General features: G+C 38.9%; 1 protein-coding gene across 2 annotated transcripts; it reads right to left on the bottom strand.

Annotated features, from left to right (window-relative positions):
- Nucleotides 1-1,705: 1,705 nt before the first annotated feature.
- On the bottom strand, nucleotides 1,706-25,448 carry smek1 (SMEK homolog 1, suppressor of mek1 (Dictyostelium)). Of its 2 annotated transcripts, none has more exons than XM_057822902.1 (15): nucleotides 24,406-25,448; nucleotides 24,073-24,128; nucleotides 23,874-23,972; nucleotides 16,984-17,601; nucleotides 16,272-16,349; nucleotides 16,084-16,200; nucleotides 15,792-15,908; nucleotides 13,840-13,971; nucleotides 10,200-10,302; nucleotides 9,958-10,116; nucleotides 9,707-9,876; nucleotides 9,274-9,416; nucleotides 6,226-6,416; nucleotides 5,841-6,052; nucleotides 1,706-4,453 (listed from the first exon to the last, which is right to left on the bottom strand). In XM_057822902.1, exons 1-15 carry the CDS (start codon nucleotides 24,545-24,547, stop codon nucleotides 4,331-4,333), a joined length of 2,460 nt encoding a protein of 819 aa, XP_057678885.1. In that variant the 5' UTR covers nucleotides 24,548-25,448; the 3' UTR covers nucleotides 1,706-4,330. The 2 variants fall into 2 exon arrangements, with proteins under 2 accessions (XP_057678885.1, XP_057678886.1); XM_057822903.1 differs by having other exon boundaries at nucleotides 1,707-4,453; nucleotides 9,274-9,413.
- Nucleotides 25,449-25,619: the final 171 nt, after the last annotated feature.

Genomic DNA, 25,619 nt, shown 5'->3' with positions numbered 1-25,619 from the left:
ACGGAGCCCGGGGGAACTTCGGTGGACACAGAGAAGACATAGTGCGGGGGAACACAGGTTATTGTCCGCCGCGACGCCGCGGCCCGGTGGGGGTCCATGAACGTAGACGTTGTGCGCGTGTTGACATAACCTCAGTCGGGCTTCCGGAATTCTGACGGAACGCGTGCGCACCGTTTCCGATTTCATATCCTGGTTTGGCAGCAGGATTACAATAAAATACTAGACTCTAGTGAGTACATAATTCTGTATATTCCCTATAATGTTGGACGAGTAACACTTTTACGTGTTGGCCAATTCAAGCGGTTATTTTCTTGCTTACTCCAAACAACCCCAGATTTTGAAAATGGTCTCATCCAACAGCTGTGGGGATGTAACAATTAAGCAATCTGAATCAATATATAGCGATCCCTCGCTACTTCGCGCCCTCAGTCCATCGCGGATTTTTTTTTTTTTTTTTCATTAAAAAAAAAAACCCAAAAAAAACAGATGAGCTGTCCCGAGCCGATCGCTTGTCTCTCTCTCCCTGCTCTTTGTTGTCAGGCAGTGAGTGCACTGGAGTTGCTTATTAAGGTAAACGATGATTGACGGATGTTTAATGTTTGAAGTGCGGTTCTCTGACAAGATCAGAGAGTCGCATATGTGTATGTATATATGGGGGGGCGTTACTTCGCAGTCTGTCACTTATCGCGACGGGTTCTGGTCCCCATTAACCGTGAAAAACGAGGGATCACTGTATCAATATGTGAAGTAAAATCATATACAAATCAATTCAAATGCAAAACATTATTAAAATAATGATATACTAAAAATAATTTCGTTCGAATGTTTGAATTGTTTTCGCAACAAAATTTTCATAAACATTTATTCAGCTCAGGTGTGGCTCCTGAGCCACACGTGCATCTTTTATCCTTCTGTTATGGCTCTTTGTGACTATGGAAGTTAACTGATTTAGTGGGCAAACTATAGGTAAATCAAAAATGTGTTCTATGTTGCACTTCATTCGATTTTAGATGTCAAAGGAATTTTGCGGCTCCTGGTTAGGGATGTCCTGATCCGATCAAGTGATCAAAAATCCGGCCGATCAGGCCATAATTCAGAGGATCGGAATGGTGAAAAGGATTGGGTTTTTAATTCATGCTATATATATATATATATATAAATATATATATATATTTTTTTTTCCTGAGTATTGTGCTGGCTAGAGTCGCCAGTGTTTAGAGCCAGTTAGCATTTTACAGTACATTACTGACACCTTGTGGTCATAATTCATTACATTACTGACACCTTGTGTTCATAATTCACTTCATCCACCATGTGACGCAGTTTGGAATACATGCTCAATTTTCACACAACACAGCCTATAGTCGCATTGACACTGTCGAGTGCTTTCTGGCACGTTTCTGCCTTGGAAACTACATGTCTGTAAATAATTTACATCTATACCAACCTGTTAATATGCAGTATATGTGTGTTTATGGGAAAAAGCTTAATGAATTAAATTTATTAATAAGTCCTGTTGTACGGAAGCTAACCCTGTTCTTATAGGTTTTTAGCTCACATCGAGTGTGATGTCTACATGGTAGGGAAACGCAGTTTTGGGCAGTACACAATTTTTATTTTTTTCAACGCTAAAAAGTAACAAAATAATCCAGAAATACAATGGCGTTGCCATAACAAACAAAAATTTATACATTTTATCCTCCGCAATACTCCCAGAAAAAAGGAGGAAATACTTTAAACGGTACAGTACAGTGAAATGTTTGGAACTTGTTGAATGTTGAAATTTAAAAAAAAAAAAAAAAAAAAAGATCCCCCCGGTATCGGATCGGGACTCTGTATCAGCAGATTATCAAAATCAGGTGACTCGGACTTGGATGCAACAACATGCGGTCGGGACGTCTCAACTCCTGGTATTCTCTTTTTCGGTGGAATACAGTCAAAACGGCTAAGGTTGCCGACCTCTGCTTTAGGTCAAATAAACTGATGAAATAGACACGGACCACTGTCATTTTATCTATATTTTTACTAGCCCCAAGTACGGATCCCATAGATGACGGACAGACAAGGAACAGTTGTTTAACATGACAAGACTGGTGCCATGGAGCCAAGCTGATCAAAAAGAAGTGTCAAAGATGCTTTTCACAGGCCCAGCTGGAAGCGGCGCAACAGTGATGTCTCTGACGGTGACCCTGCATCCTGGCAGACATACAGGCGGCCGGGATGGGTAGCGGCATCTTGTAGGCAGTGAGGTGGCAGCGTTTGTGCTGGAACGGGGGCGAGAAGGAAGATCACACAAACACACGGTGGTAGGGAGGTCTTTTGTCCAATGATGGCTTTCATATGAAAGGCATGTGTGTGACATCTGAACCGTTTTGTTCTCCCTCTGTTGACTTTTAATTAAGAATTGGTTGAAGGCCATGAAGCACTTAAGCATAAATAAATTTGAAACAGAATTGAAAATGAACTGTTGGAATGTGGTACTGTGTCCTATAGGGATGGGGAGAAGTATCAGACTTTGCATTTGTGTGAAAAGCAACTGTCCCGGATGATCTGATTGCTGTATGCTTAAGTGTAAAAGCACATTTTGTATGTGGCTGTTTCCCCACTTTACTGAGTTCAGTTTCAAAAGGGGTAACAAATTGGTAGACTACGGTACATCTGACGTACAAACACAAGTGTTTGCATCTTCTCCCTATGCTTGTAAAAGCTTTCTAAGGGTACATTGGCCTGCCACAACATAAAAGCATTCATACTAGGTGAATGGAAAAATTGTCAATAGCTGTTACTTGGATTATTTATGCCCTAACAAATTGCTGGCAGGGTGTGTAACCAACAGTGATTGAGAGGTACAAAACACTTTAAATTGTGAAACACATTGCATTAAAAAAATACATTTCGGGGTGAAAAATATTTTTTTTTAAATAAAAATGTACAGCCTGCACAATTGCTGCTGTATTGATTTGGATGCCAAATTGAGCTGAGACATGGGCTGCAAATGGAAACGACCCATGAAAGAATGCTTTCCATTGCAGAACAAGTTTGCCACCTGGTGGACAAGGATTGAATCTGACTTCCCAATTTCTTAACATCTATGTAAAATGCTTGAAATTCTTTCATTGGTCACAAGCAGGCACTTTTAAAAAAATATAATAATAAACTGTTCGATTCATTTGTCGTCTGTGTCATTCATCAGCTATTTTAATACATTCTGGTGGTGTCAAGGAACAAAACAAAAAAAAAAAAAAAATCAAACCCTGATCTACAGACTGCCACAACAAGGAGACACTTGAGGACAAACGGTAGTAGGACACCTTACAGCAACGTTAATTTTAATGGTCCCAAGTATTCTGAACAACTAATTGTACACTCATGTAAAAGGAAACAAAATGAGAAGATATGACAAAATACATCACATCTAGAATTCCACTCAATCTTTAATCAAGACGGGATTACAAATTTCTCCAAAAAATCTGCAGTTTCAAAGGGCAAAAATGGTAAAACTAGCTCACCTACTGAGGTCTTTAAAAACCTGTTCAAGTGTGACTGAAAACATCCTGAACATTTAAAGGCAGATCTCTTTTTGTTGTCATTTACAAAAATGAAAAGAAAAGACAACGGTTTGCGAGACTAATTGAAAATGAAAATGAAATGATTAAAGAAAATGCTGGCTTTTTTTTTTTTAATCTCTTAAGAGAAAATGTCTGCCGGAGGAACGACAACACTAATGACATCATTGAACTACAAGAAAGAAAGACAGCTCTTTGTCTGTCCTATATGCTAACTTAAAAAAAAAAAAAAGACAAAGCAACAGACAAGGAGAGGAAGAAAAGAATAAAGTGGATTTTGGAGAGGGGGGTGAGTGTGTGGGTCTGAATTGGCTAAACCATTTGGCCAAATGATGTCCTTCCCTGAGTGGGGGGCAGTGGATGGGGGGCAGTGGGGTTATGATCCAAGTGCACAAGCTCTTGGGGGACTTCAGTCTGCATATACATGTTTTTTGTATGTGGTCATTCCTCCATCAGTGTTACTATCACAGTGAGAGCTATTTCTCTCCGCGGTTGTTCCCTCCGCCTTGACTTGACGTCCAACTGTCTGTCCTATCAGACACGCCTCCCTCCCGCTCTCCTGATTGGCACTTGTTTGAATCGGGCTGGTCTAAGGGAGAGGAGGAGGAAGAATCCATTCACGTCCGTCTCCTCTCATGACCCGCCAGTAGAGTGTGGCTTTCATTCATCGGATTTGTTTAAGGTTGATCATTCCCGTGTGAAGAAGAAATTCCTGTGTTCAAAAAATGTCTGAATGGAGCACAGACGGAGCCAGTGACACGTCTTTAGGAGTTCAGTTTGGACTTTTTCGCAGGCGGCAGAAGCTCATCTTTACTCTCTCCATCCTCCTCATCGTCTTCCTCATCTTCGTCGTCATCGGGATAGTCCACGAGTCCCACTAATCCTCCCTGTAGAATACAAGGGACACACAATGTATGCTATTAATTAGGACGGGGCATGAAAGGATTTTATCAGTTAATTACATTTTTTTAATCAGTTAATCCAAGCTTATTAATCAGAGTTGTTTTAAATCAATTTTTCTTTAAAAGCTTCTCTTAAGTTTAGCGATATGGACAAACCTTTACTATAAGGGAAATCAGTTATATTTCAGCAAAAAATGATGAAAAGTTTTTAAAGCTCTTTTAAACAAAGTTGATTGTCAGATATTTAAACCAAGTACATTCCTTTGAAATAAACAGCATATTTAAAAGTTCCCGAATACGATCCGTTTTGCATCTTTGCATCTTAATGAACTTTGATAGTTCTTAACCAATCAATATCTATCCAGATTAATGTTTCGATGCACCCCTTGTTGAAATGTTTTTGTTGCCCAAAGGGAATAATTTTCACATTCTTAAGAACATTCATATTTCTAGTTCTGTCAAAGTTGCTGCTGACAAGAAAGGAATAACATTTAAAATAGTCATCTGGATTAGAAAAATGTCTGAAACTTTTTTGGGGAAAAAAGTGCATTTTAATTTTCAGCCTACTAGACACACCTGACTACTGGACTGTCTCAGAAAATTAGAATACACAATATTCCAATTTTTTGAGACAGTCCTGTGTATATATACAGGACTGTCTCAGGAAATTAGAATACACAATATTCTAATTTCCTGAGACAGTCAGTCACAATATTCTAATTTCCTGAGACAGTCAGGAAATTAGAATATTGTGTATTCTAATTTCCTGAGACAGTCCTGTATATATACACAGGACTGTCTCAAAAAATTAGAATATTCTGTATTCTAATTTTCTGAGACAGTCCAGTATAAGCCACCATCCATCAAATTTGACACAAAAGCGGCATTTATTCATCGATAAGTCGAACCGGACTATAAGGCGCCGCTGTCCTCACTGTATTATGTGATATTTACACCAAAAGATATTAACCAGTAACACTTTATTTGACGGCGGCGTCATAAGTCTGTCACAATTATGACACTGTGATGAGCATTCATGAATGCCTATGACAGATGTCATTTAGAGTCATTCGGCAAATTACCTCACTTTTGAATGGATGTAAAAGATCCGAGCTGGACATAAATGAAGTTAGTGACAAAATTTGCCAGATGACACTGAATGACATCTGTCATAAGCATTCATTCACGCCCATGACAGTGTCTTATGACGCCGCTGTCATATAAAGTGTTACCTACTACCCCAAATAAGTGAACAAATAAGCCGTACTTAACTATAAGTCGCAGGATTCAAAATGAGGGGAAAAAAGTAGCGTCTTATAGTCTGAAAATGACCATAATCATCAATCCGGCTTGAACTGCACTTTTACTATACCTTTGTGGTTACCGCTGGGGTAGCACCTGAGCTCCGCGTTCCTGAGCCCGGCGACTCTGGTGAGCCAGGAGAACCAGGGTTCAGAGACGCAGATGACGGAGGGCTTGAAAGGCTGGTTTTGTTGGCGCCAGAAAAGGAGAGTTTGAAACTTGGGTTCTGCCTGCCTGACAAGCTCGACTTCCCCAGAACTTCCTTGTCATCTGAGTCTTTCACTGCAGGTAGAAATGGACCAGACACGCTACTAAGCAACACTTCATGAAATGTAGCTCACATTATAAGAAACATAAGTCAGTATGCATAAACTACACCACTGCACTTGGGTGTAGTTCAACTTTTTATTCTAAAACATCTTATGTGAAGTTTGGAAAAAAAAAAAAAAACTTGCATTTCTTCCTCTCCATGAACTTGCTTATGGGTTCCATGAGGTCCTCCTCACTCTTCATCTTTTCCGAAGGACGTACTACGGCCTCGCCATCCTCAAGGTCCTCCTCATCCGTGTTGAACCACATCTCTTCCTCGTCTTCCAGTGTCCGTGCATCGCGACGGAAGCGGTGGTTCCTCAGGATGGAGCGCATACTAATAACCAACAGCATAGTATTGGCTCTAATATTTTGTGCAACGCAAGGATTTTTTAAAATTATTATCTATGGTGCCATAGAAATGTTTGTACATCTACAGTGATTTCACATTCAAAATTCATATCTTAGATGTTATTTACTGGAACGCTCATGCATCTGTACACTGTTTTTGAGCTATGGCGGAGTAATAATAATAATGCCAAGTTTGCCTTCACTAAAATAATTTGGAAAAGTCAGTCAAGGTTAAGTAACGGCAAGTAAGACGATAAGTATATCTACAATTTTAGCATGTACCGTATTTTTCGGACCATAAGTCACACCTAAGTATAAGTCGCATAAAATGCCCAATGAAGAGGAAAAAAACATAAAAGTCGCACCAGAGTATAAGTCACATTTTTGGGAGAAATTTACTTGATAAAATCCAACACATAGAACAGATATGTCATCTTGAAAAGCAATTTAAAATAAAAATACAGTAGAGAACAACATGCTGAATAAGTGTACGATATGATGTTAACTAATATAATTAATATATATTAATGTTAATTAATATAATTCATGTTAGATAACTGCGACTTATAGTCCGAAAAATACGGTTATTACTACTTGCTTCAGTGTTATCACGACCTCGCACTGATGCTCGTAGAATCATTGACATGCAACGTGTTTGTTTGTGGTGTACATTAAAGTAGAAAGATTATTCATTTTTTAAAACAATCACAATTTAAACATTTTTGAAATCACAAAAAACACAATTTAGTTCATTTGTAGTCTATGATCAATATAAATATTTTAGGGCTGTCAAACCATTAAAATTTTTAATCGAGTTAATTACAGCTTAAAAATTAATTAATCGTAATTAATCACAATTAATCGCAATTCAAACCATCTATAAAATATGCCATATTTTTCTGTAAATTATTGTTGGAATGGAAAGGTAAGACAAGATGGATATATACATTCAACATACGGTACATAAGGACTGTATTTGTTTATTATAACAATAAATCAAGATGGCATTAACATTATTAACATTCTGTTAATGCGATCCGTGGATAGAAAGACTTGTAGTTCTTAAAAGAAAAATGTTAGTACAAGTTATAGAAATTTTATATTAAAACCCCTCTTAATGTTTTCGTTTTAATAAAATTTGTAAAATTTTCAATCAAAAAATAAACTAGTAGACCGCCATTGTTGATGTCAATAATTACTTATACAATGCTCATGGGTGCTGAAGCCTATAAAATCAGACGCACCCAAGCGCCAGCAGAGGGCAGCAAAACTCCATAAAACACAATTAACAAGTGAGCGTTTCACTGTACCGTCATTTAAATCTGTCTGAGTGGGACATCTGCGTTAATTGCGTCAAATATTTTAACGTGATTAATTTTAAAAATTAATTAACGCCCGTTAACGCGATAATTTTGACAGCCCTAAAATATTTACGTATGATTTATGTAAAATAGCTATATTAGTACAACAGTGTATGGTGAACATGTTTGGTTAAAAATATATTTTACATTCAGTTTAACTTAATTATATAATCAAATATGTAAAGCGGCAAGAACCAATGCTTTTTGGGAAAAAAATTATAACCTGAAACATCACATTTTAGTGTCCTTGCATTATTGGTCACATCTTATGTTTTGATGATACAATCTAATTTGTGTCGTGTTTCTAAATATGATAATCTTGAATTCTGCACCGACTCTTGATGTGAAGAAAATCATAAATAGAATTTGCAGTATCAGGTAAGCCTGTCACGATAATCAATTTTAGTAGGCAATATATTGTCTCATGAATTATTGCTGATATGCGATATTATTGAAAAAAAAATTTTTTTTTTTTAAATCACACACACACACGCGATGCATAACGAGTCTTTTGAAAGCTATCTAAATGCAGAATATAAAATTGGTGAGAAACCCCAACGCCATTTTTGTTGTCTGCCAACTGGAGCCCATCAAAAATGTTTAATTGATCCAAAATGACTGTCATCATGCTTGGCAAAGTGTGCATGTTAGCAAATTTGAAGCCAGATTATTAAATGCCAATCAGTTATTTCATGATGGGTGTCATTTCAAAGCTAATCTTAGTGGAGAATTGAAGTATGTGACAAAAACTCAGAAAATCTATATTTACATGTTGAACATGACGTGCGTATTATTTTGAAATGTTCACCGGAAGTATGTTCGCTAAGCTGCTAACTGTAAGCTTTACACTTGGGAAAAAACAGTGCACTTGTCTATTTTTGTCATGCATGTGATGACAGGAATAGATTTTTTTCTTTTTTTTCCGCATCGTTTGCAAATGCTGTAAACCAGCGGGTTTTCATGTTTGAAGCGTCACCTTTTGAGCGCGAGTGTGCGTTTTGGAGATAAATGCCAATGTTTTATAGCAGGTTAGTACATTGTCTTTGTTCCATTAACCTCAATGTAGCAATGCCAAAGTTTTACAATATTTATTATAGCAGTGTTAATTGTGTTTCATTATTTTGTATGTCTTAACTTTAATTCCACAGTGTGCTGAGGACTAATCAACATCTGTGAAAGGAACTGGAGTCTCATATGCAATCAACACGCATGTGTGCCGAGTGTACGCAAGGCATGCAAACACACGCGGCAATAAATCGCAGCCAGGAAAATTAGCGATCTAATTTTTAATCACAGTGCGATAAATTGCCTTATTGTATATCGTGGCAGGCTTGGTAACAGGCAGGAAAATCGCAAATTTGTTTTCTAAAATTGTTCCAGCCTACTGTACATTGCCATTTCAGATATTTGCCACTTGAAATGTGCATCGATATAGGGGTGGGGCGTCTGATCTAGGCATTGGATAGGAATTGGCCACTCTACCTGTCTAGTTTGGGGTTGTCCTGCCGTTCACGTTGTTGTTCATAGCGCAACTTGAGACCCTTGAAGGTCTGGACATAGTCCACATCCTCCAGAGATTTCCAATAATTCTCAATAATGTGAGCAGTGAGAGATTTCACATCCTCCTAGTAGCAATGGAAAAGAGGAGAGGGAGGGTCGATGTGGGGAACACAGGTGTAAATGTACAGGGAGGGAACAACATGAGTTTGGAGTGCAAGGTAATGAAAAGGAGTAGGGGTATAGTATAGAAAAGCAAAAGAACAGAGGAGGAAGGGAAAAATACACCGAAAAAATTAATATTCAATTTAACCCCCTCCCTCTCAATTCTTGATTTTATTCAACATTCCTTATCACAGTCATCTGGATGTGAATTTTTTCCGTGATTCTATTGTGTAATTATGGAACAACTACTCACCACACGGACATACTCAAACATCTCAATGATGGCCGAGTTCATGAGATTGTATCTCGAGCCGTTCTTCAGAAAGGCCTTCACGACGGGCTCGAAGAGGAAATTTCTCATGATGTAGCGGTTGTAGAATTCATCCTTCAGACCGATGATTCTCCTCATGAAGCGCAGGGCACCTAAGGTGACACAGTAAAACATTTCGCGAACAATGACACGCTAAGGTGTTAGACATAGTGCGAGCTAAGCTCTTTACTCACATAGTGCTAAGAAGGCGTGCTGAGAAGCTGTGAGTACCAGGACCCTCCTGAGAATGTCCTTGTTGATGATGTAGTTCTTAATGTGATAGCTGTGGTGCTCTACGCAGAATGTCAGCAGTTCCAGAATGAGTGCTAACAACTGAGACGTTTGGAAATCATCTAAGGGAGGGAGAACATTTTTCATTTTGATGAAGTATAAGCACCTTGACTTGCTCACATCGTTCATGCAGTGATTCAAGTACCTTTGCTAGGCTTTTCCTCGGTGGTGTTGGCCAGTAGCGGAGCTGACAGGACATGCATACAGTGCTTGTAGAAGAAACTCAAGAATTCGGTCTTTTCAGTTTTCTGTCGAAAGGTTTTTTTCATGTTCATTTTAGGTGATACACATCCCATGTTGCTGTGTTTACACTGATGTTACTCAGGTGAATAAAAGTCAGACAAATGTTATAAATTACTTCAGACCAGATTATATTAGCGATACATTTACTGTTTTTTAGAAGTGTAGATTATATTCAATGTGGTTTTGTTTAAGTACAGTACATGCGAGTTGGTATACATCACAAATTATTGTAATTCAACTATGTCGAGATAACCTCGACTTGGTATATCACATCCGTGCGTGTACACTGAACTCACACTGGCACATATCTAATACCAATCAAAGGACAACGTGAACAAGTTTTTGGGGTTTTTTTTTATGTCACAACACCGCCAACGAAGTCTTACAAATCTCACAAATAAGTCCCTTGAGTTTCTCTTTCACGAGGCGCTTTACTGAATACCCCAACCCTTTCCCTGACTTTTTCAGGTATATCATACTGGCACTTCTTGTAGACTAACAAATACAATATCAAATAACTCTTATCAATAACCTCTCAATGTACATAAGCGTAAGCATTAGAGCTGAAACGAATACTCGAGCAACTCGAGTAACTCGAGTTTAAAAACTGATCCGAGTAATTTTATTCACCTCGAGGAATCGTTTAATTTTGCCAGCTCTAAGCATCACGTTTTGCCCGGACTGCTTTTAATGCGGGACAACGCGCTGACGTCATGTGCGTAGAGGAGGAAGCAATAAAAAAAATAATTTAAAAAAACTTAACGCAGCCGACAGCCGCTACAAACTACGCTGACGTTGCTAAAAACTACGCCCGCATGATGCTAGTGTGGTAGCAGATAGTGTCCGATGCGTCTCATAGATATCGCATGCATTTAGGACTAGATGCGAAATGACAGACTCGGCTGCGGCTTGGCAGCGTTAGTAAACGGCCGCCATCTTTAAGCAGTAGACTTCTCATCGCTAGTAAATATAACGTTACCGTCACACGATCACGTAACGTTAGCCCCTTGGAGGGCTAGGTTTCTATTGATTATGACCACTGTCGATGCGTGGCTAAAGGGTCTTACATACAGGCTTTATTTAATCTGTAAAAACACAGCGCTGTAGAGTGATGAGGGTGTAAAATTAAAACATATAAAAGATCACTGTCAGTTTTAGCTCAGTAGTCACCAAGTAGCAGTGGTCCCTAATGTGCTCCAATACAGCAGGTATCATACATTTATTTTGAAAACTGCAAAAACTCTAAATCCTATCAGTACTTACAGTTTAGACTAACTTAAATAGAACTTAAAAATAGCTTGACACAAATAGAAATTAAATTGAAACACGTGGGAAAAACACGTAGCTTTCAAGTGATGTGTGTTATCAAGCGTAATTACATTTTTAGATAAGAAATATGTTTTTTTTTAATAAGATCTAGAAGTTTTTTGAGTGAAAGCAGTGAATTTTTTTTTAGTCACATCTTAGATGCAATTGTTGACTGTTTTCAACATTGTACATCGAAAATAAATACACTGATTGACTGAAAATGGTTCAATATTGGATTAAATGTCTTTTTTTCTCACGGAAATGTATAATTGCTCTTTACCTAAAAAAATGTTTTATCCGATTACTGGATTAATCGATAGAATTTTCAGTCGATTACTCGATTACTAAAATATTCGATAGCTGCAGCCCTAGTTAGCATGAACTAAAAAGTACCAATTTGGAGAAAGTGGCAGGTTGATAAAGGTGCGCACACATTTTCACACTGTTCATCAAGTGCAACTTGAAAAATAAAATGTGCATATTGTCTTCCTGGTTATTTGTGTGTAGGCCTGTCGCGATCACAAATTTTAAGAGGCTCATTGTCTCATAAATTATTGCCGATATGCGATATATATATATGGGGGAAAACACAGACAAGACTGAAAAAGAAGTTTCTGCTCTTGCACTACTCTTTAATGGAAACTGCTGTATTTTAAGCCAAAACAATTGTTGTCTTTGATAGAACAATATGTCTACATGCTGCTATAGCACATTCACAGCGCATTAAGCCCCCAAACTATTTTTAATTTGCCCGTTTTACCATGGAAACCCCCGTTTAGACATCGCGCAACCGCTTTTGTTTCAACCCAGCCATAAAACAAAGGTAATTGTATTTATTATTCAAAATGTCTCATTTTTAGCTTAGAATCATTAATTGATGTTTACGATTTTGTTTAAAAAATGACTTTAAAAAATTATTCACTCGCATATTTAAAATTTTTAAATTACGTCACAAGGAAAATAATGGTGTCAGTAAAAAAGTCATGGCGTCATTAATTCTGCTTTTTCATGCTCTCACCTCCAGATAGGGTTTCGCTGTTTCAATTTTTTTTTTTTTAAATGCCCTAAAGTTCAAAATTTTTCTTCCCCCCAAAAATTTAGATTTTAAGCTTTCCAATGACGTATCACACATGCATATCGGACTATTTCGAAAATTGGCCAAATTAGGGGTCTCAGAGCAGAACTTCCAAGTCACCTGAGTGTTTTCCACCATATTTTTTAAACCAATATAGTGACAATACATCCTAATAAATCACCCATTCAAATGCAATAAATTGCTTATCTTAAATAAAATACAAACTAAACACAATGCAGTGATTTGAAAGCTTGCTAAGTGCAAAATATGAAAAGTTGAGAAAAAACACTATTTTTGCTCTCTGCCAATTAGAGCCCTTCAAAAGTTTAATATGAACTAAAATGACTGCCATCTCGTCCTGCAAAGTGGACGTGTTAGCATATTAGCATATATAACCAAATTATTCACTGCCAATCAGATTTTTCATATTGGGGGGCTTTTTAACGCTATTCTTACTGAACTTTGTGGGATTAACGGCAGAAATCTTTATTTACATGTTGAACATGACGTGTTTATTTTGAAATGTTCATCGTAAGTATGTTCGCTAAGCCACCAACTGTAAGCTTTACACTCAGTAAAAAAGAAAAAAAAAAGTGCACTTCTATTTTTGTCATGCACGTGGTGTCAGTAATAGATTTTTCTTTTTTTTAGCATCATTTGCAAATGCTGTAAACCAGCAAGTTCTCCTGTTTGAAGTGTCACCTTTTAAATGCAAGTTGGCGTTTTAGGAAGAGTTCCAATGTTTGTTAGCAGGCTAAAGTGGTTAGTACATTGTCTTTTTTCCATTAGCCTCAATATAGCAATGCTAACGTTTTACAGTATTTGATATAGATGCGTTTCCTTATTTTTGTATGGCTGAACTTAATTCTACGGTGTGTTGATGACCAGTAAAGAACTGTGAAAGGAAATTGAGTTTCATTTGGAATCAACACGCACTTGTACCAAGTGCACGCAGTACATGCAAACACGCACGCAAATTTATGCACGCACGCAAGCGGCGATAAATCACAGTAGGGAATATTACAGACTTCATTTTTATTTACCATGCGATTAATTGACTTACTGCACATCACAACAGGCTTATCTGTGAGGTCCCTTATATTTAAAGTTCAGTTGGAATTATTCATTTCGTATGAGCTTGTGCGGCCTCCCAACTCACATTTGCGGTAGCCAGCATGTTGTCTGGATCCACCAAAGTTCGAAGCAGACCCATCAGCTGCACTGCACCTCCTAGCTCGGGGTCTGTGTCACAGATCATATGTTCTATGATGAGGTTGATCAGTAGGATGTCCTGCAAAGCCCGGAAAAAAAAAAAGACTGGTAAGAACACATTTTATTCTGTACTCAATATAACTTGGATAATAATGTACAGTACTATATATTTAAAGAGAATCATAATACTTTTGGGCTGTGAGATATCAATAGAACCGTTATGTGGCAAGATAACAAATATTAATAAAGTTAAGAAAAAAAAAAGTCACATTCATGAGCAATTATCGAAAATAGATAGACAATTACGAACATTTCCGAATGTAGCCCGGAAACAGCCGAATGGGGCCGTGACGTCACAGCCAGGAAACAAAAGGTCGAGGCAGGTGCCATCGTTGTTTATCGACGAGAGAGTTGCGTTCGTGTTTTATCCAAAAAAATCGCTAAAATGGTTCAAACCTGTCGTGCTATGTGGTGTACAAATACCCATTTGTCGCAATGTAGTACCCATGAGTTCCCGAACGCGAGAAAAAGAGCTGGACTACACAGACAATGGGTAAAGTTCGTCCGTGCAAAGAGGGCTAATTTTGCAGAACCAACCTCCGGCACGGTTTTGTGTGGTGCGCATTTTACACCTGAAAGCTATTCGAACTACGGACAAATGAAATCAGGTTTTGCTAGGAAATTGCTGCTGAACGCAGATGCAGTGCCCACCATACACGTGCAGCCACCTAAATGTCCCGAGATATCATGAAAGAGGATGATGACTGGCACTGATAAGATCACCCCACCCCAGACAAAGCAAAGGAGGGGAGCAGCCAAGTTCGAAATGGCCAGAGTGAGTACTCTTTTATAATAAAAAACATATCACGCATTGGATATAGGACTGGACACATGGATAAATTATCGCTCTTAAAATATATACAACAAATCCTTTAATCCCATTCATATTTGTGTCTGTTGGCAGAGCGAAAACCTATGATAGCACAATAAATAATGATTCTATATATTACTTTATTCTGCGGTCACAGTGTATCAGCTTCACAAAAAGAAATGCAAAACAAACCATTCGGTGTTTCCCACACGATCTGTTGCCGGTGTTTCATCAGTGTGATTGCTCCCCTCAATGATCATTTCATTAGGCTACATTGGCTTTCGTTTGGGCTCAAATTGATAACCCAAAACACCAAAGAAAGGTTCATAACTCTCCTCGTCACTATTTGAAGAAGGTTCGTTACGTCAGATTCATGGCTCCAACTAGAAACAGAATTGTCCGCCATTAAATACTTTGTCAGGACCCAAGCACTGAGCCAGGTGTTTCCTAGTTGTGACGTGACGCACACGATATGCTAGTTTCGGGGATCTAGGGCGCCAGTGATTTTAGCTTGACAATCGATCCAAATTTCTATCATTTTCTTGGTGTTGCGATGTGTGTAATTACACGAAGTGGCATGATATGAATCCAAAAAGGCATGTGTTTATGGATAAATGATGGAATATTAGCATTTCCCCAGGTGTTGCAATACTCTTTAAAACAATTTTACATGAAGACAGAATAGTTGCTACCCTTCCGTCTGTGGTGAAAAACAATGGAGACTGGAATAATTTGAAAACTGGCAGTCTCTTTCATGTCTTGTCATTCATTTTCCACCTATACGCACATGCAATTTCAGTGACTGTCCAGTGAACTTTAAACTTCTGACTCAACTATGTGCTAGTGACAAACATTCAGCTATTTGGAAACGGTCTTACTGCCCTTACCTATTACATGCGTGCCTGTAATTTCCTTTCTAATATCATCAGTGAACCCTGCTTCACTTTCAGACTTTTATTCGGTTCATTTATTTTTTAGTTTTGGTGACTCTTGTACCAACTGTTTTCTCTCAGTGTCAGAACACTCACGTCATCATTTTGCTGGGACTCTTGCATGACGAATTCTCGTACCATGGAGGGGTTGTACTCCACCAAGTAAGAGAAAATATCCGTAGCCGCCCCTCGCACCTGAACGTCATCCATTCCCTGTATCACAAAGCATATAATGTTACATCAAAAAAACAAAAATTCTTCGTCACTGAAAAAAAAAAGATGAAAACAATAACAATTGCCGCAGCTTCTTCAATTTGCTAAGCACAGAATATGTCAAGATTCCCATATAGAAGTAAGACTGTAGCCCATACACTAAATTTCGACTCACTAGTATGACCTCCAGTGCAGGAAGAATACCCATGTTAGACAATGTCTTGAAGAAGGCATCTCTGTTTTGAGGTTGTAATGTTTGTGAGAACGCGCAGAATTCCTTCAAGAAGTTAACCTGCAGGAAAAAAGCTCAAATGAGAAATTTAGAAAATATTGTTTTGTACTCAAAATGAATCCCTTTAATACCAGTTCATGTCTTTTGTCGTCATCTGTGGCCTCATCTGTTAGCTGTGCAAAAAGATCAGTCAGGAACTTCTCATCATCCTGTCATTGAAGAGGCGGGGAAAAAACATCACGTCATATAAAATTATCATTGTACTTATTTTCAGACAACTGCTTGTTATGAAGACTCAATAAACAAAACCTGCAACTCCAAATCCAGCTTCAGTTTGTAATTGAAGTCAAGTAAATTTCACTACTTTTAACTAATTCAGTTCATATTTTCTCTTAATTCCAAGAACAATGTTTTTACATTACAACTTTAGATGATACCACTACTAAGTAACAACTTTTAAAGAATCTTTTTGGTATGCTAGATGACTTTACTCATCTTTTTCCAACTTCTGCTAAATGTCAGCTAAAGTAACAGTACACGCACATACATTTCAGTTTTTTTCTATCGCAGCAGAAATGCTTACTCAACACTTGTTGGTCTCTATGGAGACAACTACACACAAACAATGTTCACACAAAAGGACATAAGATCAAAAAAATTCACAGAGCAACAGGAATGCTACTGATGAGAAACAAAAAAGATTTACAGTAGAGTCAGTTTTCTTAGAACTACTTAATTTTGTGTTTTGTTTTTGAGTCCGTGTCGCCGTTTGTATTCACCATTTATTCACCTATTAAAAGTAATACCACCACTGATTGAATACAGTCCGGGATGCAAGCTCACCTGAAGCATGCCCACAATCTCCACCTTGTTGAAAAAGATGAAGGAGTGCAGGGTGGACAGCATGTTCTCCTCAAAAACAGAGGGAGTGGGCAGTACCATGTCCTGAATGTACTGCACCCGATACGTCTGGTGTATTTTCTGACGCAGTTCAGGGTCCGAGATAGGGATCACTTCCTTAAAGCGTGCCGTCTTTGTGAGGAACTCCCGGTGCCGCCGCGGTTGCTGGAGCGCCGGGTCAAACTCCAGACAACCGATGACGTCCATGATACACTCGTCCGAGAACATGACTTCGAAGAGTGCGGTGCGGTTGAGTAGAAAAATGCCTTTAATGATTTCGTAAAGGTGGTGCAGTCCCTCCCGGTTCTCCAGATCCTCGCACACGCGGAAGAGTTCGAGGAGCTTGCGAATGTAACCCTCGTTCTCCACCGCTAGCGCCAGTTTCTCTCGCCGTAACGGCGACGGGAGCGAGGAGGCCACCAGCTCAGCCAAGTCCTCCAGCCGATTCAGCTCACACGGCGGAAGCTCCAGACCAGGGGATGACATGTCGTCAAAGCGCTCCTCTTCCAGCTCATCGACCACATCTTGGGTGATGTCCACTGATGGGTCTTTTCCTTGCACCTTGAGAATGTAGAAAAATATTAAGTGCTGTTAGTTGGTTAGTTAGTTGGTATTTAAAAAAACACACGCACAAACACACACGCAGTCCTTAGTTTAAAATAGTGTTACAGTGTGATGCAACCACATTTACACGCTACTTGAAATGTGCCGTAGTCTATCATGTGATGAAACAAGTAAATATTTGTATTGCAAACACATTTTACTCTAAACCAGCCCTCACTCGAATGCCAAAGAAACCCAAACTTGTAAGTGGTTCATTCTGCAATTCTTTAATCCCGATTCATATATGACCATCTAGTGATACCAACAGAGATGAATGATGGGGGGAGGGCAATCACAGAAGCGGGCAAAGTAAAAAAAGACTGCCTGATGACGTCGCTTCTTGGCAGCACAGTAGTAAGTGAACCAAACTATCCAAACAATTGTTGACAGCCTGCTCTAATCAGTGTCAATGGGAAGCTGGTGTCTCGAGACAGGGATGTGTGCAGTTTGAAAGTGTTTTTTTTTTCTTTTAAACGGGATAACATTGCAACATAAATTTTCAGTTATTTGAGTATTTTGCACAGACATTCCTTTCTGTTTTCTATTTCAGTGCTAAAACACTTGGTCTTTATTCTGCATTACACTGAAAAAGCCATTACAGGTAGTCCTAGAGCTGAAACGATTACTCAAATAGTTCGAGTAACTGGATTTCAAAAATTGATCAAAGAATTTTCTCCACCTCAAGGAATCGTTTAATTTTGCCAGCTCTAGGCATGACGTTTTGCCCGGACTATTAATGTGGCACAACGCGCTGACGTCACTTGAGTACAACAAAAAGACAGAGGCGGCGGATATATTTGATTTCAACCAATATAGAGGTAACGATTAAGAAGCCGACGAACGCGAAGAGAAAGGCACCAAGAAAAAGCACAAAATGTCAAGCGTGTGGGAGCATTTCAAACTGGACCCCTAGGCGAACACAGTTTCATGTATTCACTGTAAGACAACACATGCATAACACTACAGCATGTCTTCAATACTGCAGCTCCACCGACGGCACCCAGTTTACTCCGAGAGCGGAGGAACGATACTCCGGACAAGGTAAAATTAAGTTAACGTAGCGCTAATAATTAAGATTACCGTTACTTTACATTGCTAACGTAATGTTAGCCCTGCGGAGGGCTAGGTTTCTGTTTATTATGACTACTGTCGATGCGTGGGCTTAGGTGTCTTTCATACAGGCTTTATTTAATCTGTAAAAACACAGTGCTGTAGAGTGATGGAGGTGTAAAATAAAATCATAAAGCTACAGTAACTGTTAATTTTAGCTCAGTAGTCATTGATGGATAAAACACCAAGTAGCACTGGTGCCCAATGTGCTCCAATACAGCAGGTATCATACATTTATTTTTGAACACTGCAAAAACTCAAAATCCTATCAGGACTTACAATTTAGACTAATTTAAAACTTAACTTGAACTTAAAAATAGCTCGACAAAAATGGAAATTCAATAGAAACACGTAGGAAAAACAACTTTTAAGTGATGTGTGTTTTCAAGCATAATGACATCTTTAGGTAAGAAATAAGATTTGTGTTTATAAGATATTAGGTTTTTTTGAGTGAAAGCAGTGAAAGTGTTTTTTTCCTAGTCACATCTGTAATGCAATTAGTGGCTGTTTTCAACAATGTACATCTAGAATAAAGACATTGATTGTCTAAAAACGGTTCAATATTAGGTGAAATGTCTTGTTTTCTCAGGTACAGTGGTACCTCTACATACGAAGTTAATTCGTTCCAGCACCTTGTTTGGAAGTCAAATTGGTCGTATCTCGAGCAGGATTTCCCCATATGAATACATTATAATTAGGGCTGTCAAACGATTAAAATTTTTAATCGAGTTAATTACAACTTAAAAATTAATTAATCGTAATTAATCGCAATTAATCGCAATTCAAACCATCTATAAAATATGCCATATTTTTCTGTAAATTATATATATATTCTGTAAAATAATTTGTTGGAATGGAAAGATAAGACACAAGATAGATATAGGCCTATACATTTAACATACGGTACATAAGGACTGTAGTGGGCATTTCATTCTACTGTCATTCAAATCTGTCTATGCTGTCCTCACTCCGAAGCGTCTACTTTTTCCAAAGCTAGACAGCTAGTGAACGACGCCTTAATAATCAGACTTCTTCCTTTTTCATCTGATTTATTAATAAAATGGCCTCAAACCATTGTCCTCTCCGTAGTGAAACTACAAAAAAAAGTACACAAACATTGTATTAGCAACAACGTTAGCTTAGCACGCTATACAGGTTCACTAAACATAAACAAAAAGTGTCTCATATAAAAAATATAACATTTCGCTTACTAACATATAGAGCTGGGAATCTTTGGGCACCTAACGATTCGATTACGATTACGATTCAGAGGCTCCGATTCGATTATAAAACAATTACTGATGCACCCTCCTCCTTTTTTTTTTTTTTTTTTTTTTTTTTTTTAAATAAAGTTTTGTACATTAGTTCCAAAATTGTTCAAAAATACTCTCAGGCTAAACCAAACTACTATTTCAGTATCAAGTTAACATATAGCAGTAAACAAATATACAAAAATAACATTAAATAAAAAAACTCCAGTCCCCATTCTGTATCAGCAGCTTTAAACTACATTCAATTAATTTAATGTTGTGAATCAACCGTTAAAGTTGTTAAAATTGCTCCCCTTATTCCATAATTTCCCTTTTGTCTACTTTTGACATGTGAAAGTTTTAAAACTATTTTAAAGATAGATTCAAGTCAATATTTTACCGATTTAGGAGTATTTTAGATAAAAAGTTAATTAGGTTTGCTTGGAAGGTTCGCTACAACAGCATTGCAGGGAAGTTTACTGCTTTAAGATGGCGGCCGTTTACTAACGCCCGCATCTAGCTTTTTGCAGATGTGCTGCTACCGCTACCGAGTCTATAATCCATCTAGTCCTATATAAATGATATCTACCGTAACATTATGTAGCTTAGCTGTACTTGTAGCAGCTTTTCGGCAGCAGTCAGGTATGTTGTTGTGTTTTTTTATCTCGTGGCATGAGTTGAGCTAGAGCCGTGAGTTGAGCGTTGGCATTACCCGAGGGGCCGGTTAATGAGAAGCATAATGTTTAGCTACTCCCGCTCCGTTCCGTCCTGAAGACCGCGCGGCGCGCTGAGTGTGTTGTACTTCCGCTTTACTTGGCATATTTCAATAATCGGAATTTGGATGTTTGTGAATCGTTCTCGAATCTTCCACGGCCGAATCGCGAATAATCTAAGAATCGGAAATTTTGCACACCTCTACTAACATAATATGTACATTCTTTACAACAACTATACTTACGGACAAATCTTGTCCAAGGATCATATAAGCACAACATTACAACGTCGGCGTCAGCCCGAGACGTCGTGCAGCCATATTGAACTGGCAAGAAAGCAATAAACCATGTTGCAAAGCGACCACAAGAGTTCGCTGTTAGACAGCACAAAAAACCTTGCCGTAAAACTTACCAAAAGGCAGAATACTGTCTGAGCGGGACATGTGCGTTAATTGCGTCAAATATTTTAACGTGATTAATTTAAAAAATTAATTACCGCGCGTTAACGCGATAATTTTGACAGCCCTAATTATAATACATTATAGGATACATTATAATCAGGGGTGCACATAATTTTTTCGCCCAGGTTCTCAGAGGAGGACCTGGAGATGTGACTTGGTCCTCATTGAGCTTGAGAGCCGACCCGCCTGATGCGATAAATTTATGACAAGCTTTACTTAGAGCCAATTAACCTTAATTAATTATATTAACAATTAATGCTTGATTAACATCAACTGGCACAACAAAATTGGCATTACTTTGAAGTGAAATGTAAAGAAATAAACATAAAAGCACCAATTCAAAATAAAGGGCGTTATGCGGCTCCCACATTAACTCCAAGCCTTTTTAAAAGTGGGATGTCCTCCTCATAAGACCTCATTGAACGTGCATGTTTAGCTTTGTAAAATGCGAGCAAAAACACGTTTGTCAGTGCATGTTGCTGTTCATTACCTTTATTCCGCGACTTGTCCATAGGGCGAGTGGGGTCCTGTTTGACATCGATAGTTTGCTTAATGCCACATGTTCTCTGTTTTTTTTCGTGCTTTTCAAAGTTTGGATGGCTGAAATTCTTTGACCCTACATAAAATGCGCTGCTTTTATCGGCGACATTGGGATTCTCCCGGCACATTTTGTACCGCATTTCCACGCGAGCATCATTTGCTTCTAGCCATGATACCTCCTGTAGCCACTTTTCAGCAAAAGTCCTTTTTTTCGGTAGCTCCGGTGACGTCTCTCTCGTCTGTCTGTCTTTTGACGGGGTTGGGGGAACACGGAAGTAATTACTCAGTGTGGCCTGCCTCGTCGACATTTTGAGAAGTTATTTTCTCGTGTCCGCCGAAAATACAGAGGTCAGCCATCGGTACGCAAAAGCGTATGGAAGCCGTTGAGGGCCAGCGCGTTTGTCTACATCCAGTACGCATGCGCGCATGCGGACCACTTATGTGCACCCCTGATTATAATCCATTAATTCGTTCCACAGCCGAAAAAACCTACACTAAATCCTTAATACTGCTGTTACTATTGCAAATAGCAATTACAAAGAGCAAAACAAATGCATTATGAATAAAAATCGGAATAATAATATAATAAGAGTAATAATTAGATGTGTGCGAAATTTTCGATATTTAGATTATTCGTGATTCGGCCGTGGAAGATTCGAGAACAATTCACAAACATCCAAATTCCAATTATTGAATTATGTCAAGTAAAGTGGAACTAAAACACAGCACGGTCTTCGGGAGGCAATGAGGAACAGACCAAGAGTAAACATGCTTGTCATTCCCATTGTCATCAATAATCAATTTGTAATCGTAATCGAAACATGAAGTACCCAAAGATTCCCACCTCTAGTAATAATAATTATGATAATACCTGTAATAATGTAACAAATCGGGTCATCATGTGGCAGTTGTATTTTGAGTGGTGTACCTGAACGCACCGCGGGGTTAACGGCAGAGTGAGAGACTGCAGTTGAGATATTACTTTCACTTTTAACGTTCTGTTGTTGTTGGCAGTTGGCGTGTTGTGTTGCACAAGTTCTGAAATAAATGATTAAAAACCTGACGAAGCGTGTGATCTCTAAGACGATGGTGTCACCTTAACTTATCAAGACTGGCAAACGGAGTTCAGAGGAGCATTTTCAAGCAGTTCTCGGACGCGCACCACCCCACGCTCATTTTTTAATTGGTAAGCCTCACATTTTTTTAAACATTCTTGGAACCAATGTTGATTTCACAAGAAAACCCGCCGTGTGTCAGTCTTGCGGGAAAATAATGAAATTGCGACGCTGTCATTAAAACTTTGTATTTCGAGCATTTCGTCGGATGTAGAAACAAATGGTGAGTCAAATTTTCCGTCAAATGTTGAAAAGATTGTGTGTCGAAGCGATCATATGTCGAAGTACCACTGTATATTTATAATTGCTCTTACCCCCCCCCCCCAAAAAAATGTTTTATCTGATTACTCGATTAATCGATGGAATGTCCAGTAGAATACTGTACTCGATTACTAAAATATTTGATAGCTGCAGCCAGTCCCCGGATTATGTGATTTCGACTTGACGACGTCAGAGTCTCGTCCGTTTTGTCTCGAGTTGTTTTTGTTTTTATTTTAAGTCGCGTAAATAGTACCTTAGTTTACTTCACAGGATCTTATTTTTTATTTTATTAATGACTTTTCAGCGAGTCAGCGAAATGTGTTTTTTGATTATAATGTTGACTTTTATTTTGTGACGCATGCTTTTATTTTGGCTGAGGTAGCGTCGTACAGGTAGTACTCCGCAAGCGAGTAAGAGTTCATGTACAAACGTATTTGGGGGTACTTAAAGGATTAATTGCGACTTGCGTGGAAATTCGGGTTACTTCGCCAGCATAGGAACGGAACTCGTTCATAACCCGGGGACTGCTTGTTTTTGTTTTCATTTGTGAAAGAATATAAAGTTACCTCTTACAAGGGGAGTCAAAATTTTTAGTTTTACATTAGTGAAATTGTTTCTTGCAAGATCTCTAAATTTTGTCACTCATCTAAGTGGACTTAAAAATAATTTGAAACAGGATTTCGACATGTAACTTGTCTGCATCACCATGTGTTTTACCATAGATCGACTGATGCAATGTTTATCTCAACAAATAATACTAGCAATTAAGGTTTCATTCACCTGGCAAATTTTCTCCCAAATCTCATCACAGCCGGCTTTCTCCTGGAAGCTGAGGGCCAAATCATAGTTTTCAGCCTCTGACCACACAATGAGTGTATCCTATCCAAAAAAAAAAGGGATGTAAAACAACGCACATCAACACATCGTGTACATAACGGTGACACTGCACGCAAACTATATATATATATAAAGCACTGACCTGCTGTTTCTGGTATGCCGTGTTTGTGTTTATTTTGGACTCCAGTAGTAGAGAACCTTGAGCGTGACAGAGAAAACAAATCAGAATGGTGGAAAAACACTGCCAACCTCTCAGTCCAAATGGATTGAGTTAAATGAACATTATGTAGCTTGTGAATAACACACAGCATATATGACTGTTTTTCTCCAGGCTAATCAAACAGGCATACAATTTCGTAAGGTGAACCAGTACTTGCAACTTTTGACACTGGTTTCATTACTTTTACCTTAGCGTGAATATTGTTGAGGACACAACGGTTACGTGGGTGTGCATATGCAAACCAAATGCACTCACCGTCACTCTCGGCTCGCACCAGAAGAGACGTTCCTTTCACTCGGTCCACGTAAACGGATGAGACGTGTCCAGTACCGCGGTCGTCCCACTGTCTGTCCTCATTGAGGGTATATACTTTGACTCGACGTCGAGTGTCCGTCATTCTGGCGAGTGGTCGTACGCGGGTTCCCCCCTCCACCCAACCCTTGCTGGGTTGTTACAGGGCACCTGCTTCACCTTAGTAACGCCACAACGTCCAATTGACCTCTCGGACCCGGTCCAACAATCGAACAAGACAGTGGCGTTACGAGCTTGTAAGGAGAATCCACAATTCTTCCTCCCTAGCAGGTGCAACCCTGGCAAACTCCCCTTTCAAGATAAAATATTTACACTAAATTATCTGGACCAAGAGATTTCTATCAGCGGATCACCTCTTCGCGGTCAAACAAAACATGACATATCTGCAACATGAAGGGGTGAGGAGTTTAGACAACTGCTACACAGCGCAATGTTGACATTAATTACGAGTCCATACATGTGATAATAACTCCAGAGGTTGGCTATTTCCCTTCCAAACGCTCTCCGTTGTTAGTTGAGCTGCGACGGACACAACGTTAGCGAATAGCACAGCTAACGAGTTGACTTGCCTTCCTGTAAACTAAACACCAGCGATTCGTATTTAGACCGTGCTAAGGCGAAATGACCACAGCTAAACACCGAAAGCATTATTTTCACATTTGCGGGCAGTACTGGTCGTTTGTCTGAATCCGGAACAATGTTTCTAAATAGGACTCAATAATGCGCCAGCTGGCTAGCGCTAGCTGCTATTTCTTCCCAAAGTGTTCCGCCATGTTCTGGCTCGGGGCCGCGGAGAGAAACCTCTCTCCTTTCGGGTACTTATACATCCTAAAAATGACGCAAATCAACAACCCGTGAGCGTCAAACTACTTCGAGCGTTTTGCTTTACACCTTATTGCTATTTGTCATTCATTCCCGATGTCTTGCACGGATATTTGCTAACAGTCCCCCGTGAGTATTCAGCCATCTTGGGCCCCAACAGACTGTACGGGGTTTCCAGCACAGCAACAACAGGGCAGCCCGCCACATTTAAAGAGACAGTACATGACGCCATCCACGTTCGCCTTATTACGACTACGTAAGCCGAGGAAGAGTACAAACCAAGTACAGTACAGTCAAAACAAATTCTGCTGACCTAAGGTATTTTGTGGGAAGAG

Source organism: Corythoichthys intestinalis, chromosome 19, assembly GCF_030265065.1.
Source record: "Corythoichthys intestinalis isolate RoL2023-P3 chromosome 19, ASM3026506v1, whole genome shotgun sequence".
Taxonomy (NCBI): domain Eukaryota; kingdom Metazoa; phylum Chordata; class Actinopteri; order Syngnathiformes; family Syngnathidae; genus Corythoichthys; species Corythoichthys intestinalis.
Note: the sequence above shows the minus strand (reverse complement) of the source record. Positions and strands in the feature narration are given on the sequence as shown.

Excerpts from the sequence above, each read along its gene's own strand:
- smek1 (XM_057822902.1), bottom strand. The coding sequence starts at position 24,547 with ATGACGGACACTCGACGTCGAGTCAAAGTATATACCCTCAATGAGGAC. Across the intron at positions 9,877-9,957 it reads GCACGCCTTCTTAGCACTAT|GTGCCCTGCGCTTCATGAGG; the intron begins GTGAGTAAAGAG and ends GTGTCACCTTAG. Across the intron at positions 6,053-6,225 it reads GTTCATGGAGAGGAAGAAAT|TGAAAGACTCAGATGACAAG; the intron begins GCAAGTTTTTTT and ends TTCTACCTGCAG.